General features: G+C 47.2%; 2 protein-coding genes across 2 annotated transcripts; one reads left to right on the forward strand and one right to left on the reverse strand.

Moving 5' to 3' along the window:
* Window positions 1-227: 227 nt before the first annotated feature.
* ATP5PB (ATP synthase peripheral stalk-membrane subunit b) lies at window positions 228-3,051 on the reverse strand. Its single transcript, XM_068419425.1, has 7 exons — window positions 2,927-3,051; window positions 2,776-2,818; window positions 2,223-2,368; window positions 1,881-2,044; window positions 1,351-1,476; window positions 948-1,127; window positions 228-389 (listed from the first exon to the last, which is right to left on the reverse strand). The coding sequence occupies exons 1-7, from the start codon at window positions 2,952-2,954 to the stop codon at window positions 315-317; spliced, it is 762 nt and encodes a 253-aa protein (XP_068275526.1). The 5' UTR covers window positions 2,955-3,051; the 3' UTR covers window positions 228-314.
* Window positions 3,052-3,145: 94 nt separating this feature from the next.
* WDR77 (WD repeat domain 77) lies at window positions 3,146-8,364 on the forward strand. Its single transcript, XM_068419482.1, has 10 exons — window positions 3,146-3,296; window positions 3,401-3,586; window positions 3,679-3,820; window positions 3,893-3,942; window positions 4,615-4,685; window positions 5,073-5,127; window positions 5,387-5,458; window positions 5,557-5,665; window positions 6,122-6,190; window positions 6,399-8,364. Exons 1-10 carry the CDS (start codon window positions 3,161-3,163, stop codon window positions 6,556-6,558), a joined length of 1,050 nt encoding a protein of 349 aa, XP_068275583.1. The 5' UTR covers window positions 3,146-3,160; the 3' UTR covers window positions 6,559-8,364.

Below are 8,364 nucleotides of genomic sequence, written 5' to 3' on the forward strand. Positions count from 1 at the left end.
CAAAAACCGATCACTGTATTAGCACCGGAATTTTTCACCATGAAGTTCTGTACCTTCTCTCTGGAAGCACTCACGACCAAACAAGGAACCAAACAGAATCGCACATACTGTGGTTGCAACTAACCCCCCACTACACACTAACCGTAGCCGTTTGTGCGACCGATCTGGCTACTTCAAACACAAAAAGGAAATTACTGTTGCTACTGCTAGTGAAAGACAGCACAGTGTTTTGTTTGTCTGTTTAATGATACTTTAGAATCATAAGAGTTTCCAATAGTAAGTAACGAGACACATGTCAGTGGCATCAGACGTGGTTACACCGCTGCTGCCTGTGCGCTCTTCGACAATGCCTTCAGGTCCAAAATGCACTTTGCAATGCTGTCCTTCTGCTGCAAAAGGAAGGGAAACAGCTTTCAGAAGAAAGACTTTACAAAAGGCGTTTAAACAAGCAAAATATGCACCCTAATGCATTTTAGATACTCCCTTTTAGAGATAATGATAGTTCATGAAGCCAGAGATTCAAATCCAAACAATGACCAGCATCAAAGCATCTACATGCAGTGCTAGGAACATCTTTTCTTTTTTTGTTCTCAGCTTTATTCCTTAAAAGGAAAGACATCCAGAGCCCATCTTAAACTGCCATGGTCTTACATGGAAAATTTTTAAGTGAATTCCCCAACCTGTTAGCTATACATCTTATCACGAGCTTAACTCTATGCTGCAACAACAAACACCACAGGTGATTCTGGCTTAAATCACCAGCAACAAAAGCATCTGGTACCTAGTAACTGGGCTTGTTAGCTCTTACTCAGCAGTAGGAAAGCGTTGCAGCCACTTTTGGAAGTCATCCAAAGACAACCTATCATCTTCTGCCTTAAGCCAGAATCACTGGACAGCAAATATCTGTACAGACTATAATGTAAAGCAGATTAAAAAACCCCAAGTACCTGCTGAGGTGTGATGCTCTGAACAACACTTTTCTCCACCCACTGAATCATGTGATCGTGCTCTTTCTGACGCTTTAAATTCTGCATAGCCACTTGATAGTCCAGCCTTTTCTTTACTTCGTTGTACACTGTCAGTAATCTTTCACGATAATTAGTTTCCAGCAACATTGCGATATTATTCTAGACACAGAAGATGAAATCACAGGGTTAACACTTGGCCAGAATATAAACCAGCAGCAGAACACATTCTATAGCAAAAGTCACCAGATCAGGTGGTGGAACCGGCCCTGTCCACAGCACACAGAGGGTAAATGGTTTGTGACTTGTTGGCAATCTAAGGGACACGCAGGTTATGTAGCGGGACACTGCAGTGGAAGGGAACAGGAGAGCTGGAACCGCGTACCCGCTTAGCGTCAAAGAGGTAACTGCGGCCTTCAACCCGCCACTGCTCCTTCTTCTCCTGTTCAATGGCAGTCTCAAGATCGTTAATAGCCCCATTTTTCACAGCTAAAGCTTGAGCAACTTTCTCCTGAAAGAATAAACAAAAAATATGCTTCAGAATTAAAGTAAGAAAAAACAAGGGATCTGTAATTAGCTTCTGCAATTCTGCATTAAGATTTGAGAAATGTCTGCATAAAGTGGATTGTGCCAGCGTTGAGGTTAAAGGATGGCAAAATAGAAAAATTAGGGTCCATAATCAATCATACTTTAAAAAAAAAATAATTCATGCTGGTATGAAGTGTTCTATTTTTGAAGACTTATGTAACGGTATGAACATAAGATCTAAACCATACCTTATTTAAGTAACATTCTGAAGATATCAGACTCAGATTTTTATGACAGCCTGGACACTGCATCCTTTTAAATATTTAAACAGGTAACTCAGAATAGTTATTAACTACTACAAAGTTAGATTCTGGTTTCTTTTTTTACCTCATTAAGTTTGTCAGCAAAAGCTGCTACATCAGCTCCATATTTTTTTACACCATAAATGATGACTGTTAATATGCAGGCAGCTGCAACTGTCTCATGGTTAATTACATAGATTTCCTTAGAGAGAAAATAAAGCAAGAGTCCAGTTCCCAACATGTAAGGCCCTAGAGAAACAAAAAAGCAGCATTATTTGTACAAAGCATGAAGAGGCTTGCTGAAGTCAAACATCTAAGAGGTAGCTAGTTTAAGGTTTTACCTTTTCAGCAGCCAGAAGTGGTGGACTGAACTAAACAAACATAACTAAAAACACATTTAAAAAAAAAAGAAAAAGCATATATTAACCTGTAACTCCTGTTTTAGGATAGAGAAATTGGAAAAACTCCTCAGGGATCAAACCATGACGGACTTCTCCTCCTTTCTCAGGCAGAGGTGGCAAAGGAGCCAAACACTGCTGAGTTGTGTGCAGTGGTCTTGTGGTGTGCAATACACTACAAATAAGGAGAAAGTTTCCATTAAGCTTCTTATTTTTCAGAAACCCCCCCACGCTCAGATGAGGCTCAAACACATTTCCAATTAAACAGGTAGGCATCCACTAGACACGCCTCCTTTGAAGAAGTGGGAGGGATTAGATAACCTCCAGAGGTTCCTTCCCACCGTTAACTATCTTCTAAGCCTATAACGTCAAACACAAAGACAAAACCCCAGAATAACGCCATTTAAAAACAACGACCGGTCGGTTTCTGAGGCGCTCCCAGGCCTCCTCAGGCAGCCTGTCACCAGGAGGGGACGGCAGCCGGCCGGGCCACCTGGCACACCGGAGGCGCCGCTAGGCCTCAGCCAGAGGTCAAAGCCCCCGCCGCTGCCCTCCGAGGCCCCTCCGGCCCGCAGTACTCACCCCACGGTGACGGGAGGCTGTAGGCTCCTCAGCGCGGCCGGGGCTGAGGGAGGAAGAGGGGCAGAGAGCGCGTCAGGAGAGAGCTCAACCAGGACAACCCCGCGCCCACCGCCCGCACCCCAGGGAGACGGCGCTCCCCCCCCCGGCTCACCAGCGCGGAGGACGAGGCGGGAGAGCATGGCGGGAGGGGCAGGGCGGGCAGCGGCGCGACCCCGACCCCTTTCGTCCCGGTGACCGCCGGCCGCCTCCGCACCAAGATGGCGGCGGAGAAGCTCTCGCGAGACGCGCGCGGCGGGGCGGGGCGGGGGCTCTCGCGAGAGGCGGCGGCGCGCGCGGCGGGGGAGCACGTGGGGGCGCCGCCGGCCCCGTTCCCGCCGCCGCCGCCATGGAGGAGCCGCCGCCCGAGCAGCCCCCGGCGCCCCCGGCGGGCGGGGAGGCCGCGGCCGGCCCCGAGTGGAACATCCCGCCCAACGCGCCCGCCTGCATGGAGCGACACCTGGAGGGCGCGCACTACCGCGCAGGTAGCGGGGCCACGGGCCCGGGGAGGGAGCGGGGAGGGCCGGGCCGGGCCTGCGGGGAGCGGCGGCGGGCGCTTACCGGGCCTCTCCCTTCGCCTCTCCCGCAGACGGGGCCCTGCTGCTGGGCGCCTCGGGGCTGAGCGGGCGCTGCTGGACCGGCTCCCTCTGGGTCTTCGCCGACCCCCGCCGCGCCCCCAGCGAGGGCTTCTGCACCGCCGGCGTCCAGACCGAGGCGGGCGTCGCCGACCTGCGCTGGGTGGCTGACAGGGGCATCCTGGTGGCCTCCGACTCCGGTAAGCAACGGGGATCCCCCCCGGAGCACCCCCTGAGGTGGGTGCCCCCCGCACACACACTGAGGTGGGTGCCCCCCCGCCTCCCCCGCCAGGCGCTGTGGAGCTGTGGGAGCTGGACGAGAAGGAAACCCTCATCGTCAACAAGTTCTGTAAATACGAGCACGATGACATCGTGATGACGGTGGCCGTCCTGGCCGGCAGCACTCAGGCTGTCAGTGGTGGCAGGGACTTCTGGTGAGTGTCCCCAGCCCGGCTGCCGTGCGCCGGGGCTGGTGCTGGGCACTGACTGCTCGCTCTTGTCCACAGCGTGAAGATCTGGGACCTCCCCCAGCAAACGGTGCTGCACTCCTACAGAGGTGAGTGCCCCGCCGGCCCCACCGCCCGGCTCCTCCTGGCCCCTCACCGGTTGCTGCAGGCTGAGCTCAGTCCTGCAGCATCACTGGGTATCTCCCGTCTGCCAAACCACACCTGGGGCCATGATCTAATGTTTGCCAGTCTGTGAAGTTTCTGGCACAGCGTTGTTTCTTTGTTGCTCATTTCTCCTCACAAAATGAATGCTGTAAGGCTTAGTTTGCCGTGCATCTCTAAGCCTATTTTAGAATATTTCTTCTGTATTGAAATCCTTCTTCCACCTGCACATGATCGTGTGATCTCCTAACCCGTATTTGGTTTGAACAACAGCTCATTGGAGATGCCGGTCTCTGGAGATGTGGTATTGTGATCCCTAGCCGCAACAGAGGCCATACTTTGTATGATCCTCTCCCCTCTGGCCCCTTTGTAACTGACCTCTTGTCTGGAGAGGCTTCCTCGAGCTTATGTGTGTCACAGGGACTTGACTGCAGTGGCTCTGGTTGGATTTGGCAGCTCATCTGGTAGGAAGCAGTTGGCTATTGCCGAGTAGCAGGTGCCCCTGTATCTGGGCATAAACTATTCTTTATTGTACTGCTGTGCCTTCAGAGGTCCTTGGGAATATGCGGGAAAGTTGGAGACAATCTTTGAGGCTCTTTATCCTTTTGTGCTTTTGGTAGCTCACGCCGGTTCAGTGGCATGTGTGGCTTCCTGTCCTGGTAAGGAGACTGTGTTCCTGTCCTGTGCTGAGGTAAAGCTCGCTCGCTGTCTAAATCTACCCAATAAAAATGAGATTTAACTGTAGTTATTTACAGTTATGTGTACTTACTGAGAAACCGCCTGTTATGTTACAAGCTGGATACCCCTCTTATTTCAATGTTCTAGTCCAGTCAGTTGCTGGTAAATTACCAAGCTGATTTCTACAGGTTTGTATTGAAATGTGGGAGTCCCTAGGTCTGTCCTGGGGATGACTGAAGGAGCTAGCTTTCAGTTAATTGCAGCATCATTTTAACACAAAGGAAGAGGTGGTGTGGGTTTGGATGTGGGTCAGTAGCAGTACTGCAGTGAATCTGAGTTTATACCTACCCCCTGCCACAAAGAAATTGTAAAAACCTTCTCATTCACTTTGCACTTACAGGACAGCAGAACTTTACTCTGGGACACCAGATGCCCAAAACCAGCTACTCGAATTGGTATGTTTCTGTATGCAGTCACTGCTTGTGAGTTTTTAGTGGAAGAAATAAATCATTTTATGCCTGACTTCACTATGTCTAACTTCAAATCGAGCAATCTGACCATTTGGGCAGAAAAACCTATTAAAACCTAAGGAAGTCTAAGAAGTACAATAAGCTTTTAAATATTTCCTAGTGCAGTAGCAGTGCTAACTGAGGTAGTATAGGAATATCGTTGTAGTGACTCTTCTCACACTCATCCCATTTTATTTACTCGCAGTTTGCAGTGCCTGTAATCACCTTCCTACCTCAGCCATGTGGCATCCACAGAAAAGTGACATCTTTGCTTTGGGTAAGAAGTGATCTTATTATTTGACTTTAACCAGACAAATCAAAGTCTTTTCACATGACAATTTTGCTAAAATCTCATTCTCCCTTCCTCTCTTAAAGGTGATGAAAATGGAACAGTTGCACTAGTAGACATAAAGAATCCTGATTCTGCCCTCAGCTCCACTGTGCATGCCCAAAGCATCACGGGGTTTGCATTTTCTACACATAGGTACAGTCTGATATACTGGCATAGAATGCATGACCATATACACTTGAAAGCCTTATTTGTTTTTAGAGTAAAACCTATGGGACTACTAGGTTTTGGTCTTTTTATCAAGAAGATCGATAGTGAAGAATAGAGTAAACAAACAACGTCTCACTTCTGACAAGAAGTGTGTGAATGTACATGAGAACACTTTTGCAGTGTTCACAATTATTGACTGGCTCACTGGGGATTTTTCTAATTACAGTCCCCTCTGCTTGAAGAAGGGTTACTTGCTTTCTGACACTAAGAGTATTCTTGGTTAGCATGCTGGCAACCTGCCAAATGATGGTGGAAAAAACTTTTGTAAGATTTGATGCCTGTTAATTCACTGTACCTGGGTCAGGCTCACTAAGAAATGTGCTTTTCACAAGCTTTGTTGTATTTGATTGTTCTAACCATCATCTCATCCCTGTCCTCTAGTTCGCCCTTACTGGCTACAATCAGTGAAGACTGCTCAGTAGCTGTTCTTGACTCAGACCTCTCAGAGGTGTAAGTACTAGCAGAATGTATTCACTACTGTAGCTCTTTTTCTTGACTTCTCATTGAGCTAATTAGTTATCCATATGCTGAGTGGGAGATGAAAATACTCCTTAAATAGGGGAGCATCATCCTGACAAACTAGCAGTTAGGAGTTGCACAAGCCCATAAACCCTTGGTGACAATGCTTTATGGCTAACGGAGCGTTCATGTTTTCCAGGTTCAGAAGCCATTCGCATCGAGACTTTGTGAAAGGCTTATCGTGGTCCCCTTCAGACGATGCCTTGCTCACTACAGTTGGATGGGATCATCAGGTTTTACATCACACCGTCCCCATACCAACTGGTGAAGCTTCTGGAGTCAACTGTGTAAAAGAATAGTTTTATAAACTCATGGTCCAAATTCCTTCCTGACATTACTTTGATTCTGCTGAAGTCAAAGGTGTGTGAACTGGAGCGGGTATGGTCTGTTGTCTGCCTTGAGGATTGTAACTAAGAGGGTTCCTGTAGTAATTTTAAATTAGGCATAAGTTAGTTACAAACCAAGCTTGACCCTCTCCCCAGGAGCTGGTTTCACCTGTGATGAGACTTCAGTATTTTACCCAGAAAAAAATTGACTTCAGGCACAGAGGAGAATTGGAGAGACAGGGAATTGGGTATAATTAAAAAAAAACAAAACAAAACACTGTTCCTCCCTCAGTTCTCCAAACCATCAATGGAATTAATAGAAACATTTTTGGGGGGAGATTAAAAACACCCACCTCTTGTTAGTTGGGTGCAAGAGCCTCACCCTTGAGCAAAGCTCTTTGCTATGTAAATCAGTTCTTCCAACTGGGAAGACGAGTTAGCATTTAAAAACCAGAAGGGTTCTAGTGTTGTCCTTAACGCAGCATGTGGTTTAGAGGGTTGGTCTTCAGCACCTACCAGTGCAGATCCTACAGCGAGCACTGTTTGTGCACTGCTGCTCCATTGGTGGGTACTGGAATACCAGTGGTTGGTGTGAAGTCCTGTGTGCTGTATGATAAGGATCCCAGCTGTAGCCCTGTAATTAAATACCTTCGTGAGAGCGCATGGCACGTGCTGAAATAGTGGGACCTGTGATGCTCAGCATTGGCTTGCAGCTGGGGCCAGCTCCAAGGGGCTGTTAGTGTAGCATGCTGAAAGCCAAGAGAAGTTAGCAGTTGCTGTGCTGTTTGACACCATGTTTCATCTCCTCTGTGCTGAAGACAACTTACTCAAAGATCAGACCTGTGAACAAAAGTTTATGTAAGGGAAAAACTGGACTAAGGACTTCAGTTTTCATTTGCTTGCTCCTGTAAGACTCTGCTTAGTGATAAATGAGACTCCTTATGCAACTGCAATGAGTGACTTTTTGTGGTGGAGACTGAGGGGACCAAGCACTCCCACAATCCCCAAAACAGACTCCACATAATCCTTAGAGGTGTTTTTTGTAGTATACCGCATACTTCTCAAACTAAACTGTTTCCCTGGAACATATTTAACTGAAAAAACAAACATTGCTCTGCATGCATTGCCACTGCTCTAGATATGGCTGGGTCTGGCATAATATTTCCTTGACAGAATAAAGCAGGTCCTGACTAATGAAACAAAAAATGCTGTTGAAATGAATGCTACTCCTGTTTCTTTAGCATGATAGCAACACTAAAATGTACACCACTTCCAGTGGGCTTATCCCTGCATAAACAGGTTTTAGTTGATCCAAATTGTGCAGAGCCCACAATTAATTTTTAGGCAGACTAAACTTTCCCAGGCTCTGCACTTTTCTCATACTGTTTTTAAACCTCGTTTGCTACTTTAATTCCCACGTCATACAGGTGTTTACAGAGCAGACTTCCTGATCTAGAGCAGTGTATGACAAGGAAAAGGAAAATGATCATGAAAACTGACAAGTTTCCTCAAAAGTACCCCTCGAACAACCAAAAACGTTACCTGTTATGGACCGCTGATGGTGTACTGGAAACTGAAGCAGGTCTTGTGCTGTTTGTGAAAAAGTTGTCTTGGAAAGAGTGGAAGACAGTTTTTACATAAATCATAGTTTTCATTTGTAACTGGGTATAAGTTTCACCGAGCCACTTCTGTAGTAGTGAAGAGCCAGCTGAGACTATTCACACAGTTAAAGTGAAGTTGTGATTTCAGTCCCTTAAATTAAAACCATTCTTAAATAAA

This window comes from Nyctibius grandis, chromosome 27, assembly GCF_013368605.1.
Source record: "Nyctibius grandis isolate bNycGra1 chromosome 27, bNycGra1.pri, whole genome shotgun sequence".
Classification (NCBI taxonomy): Eukaryota; Metazoa; Chordata; class Aves; order Nyctibiiformes; family Nyctibiidae; genus Nyctibius; species Nyctibius grandis.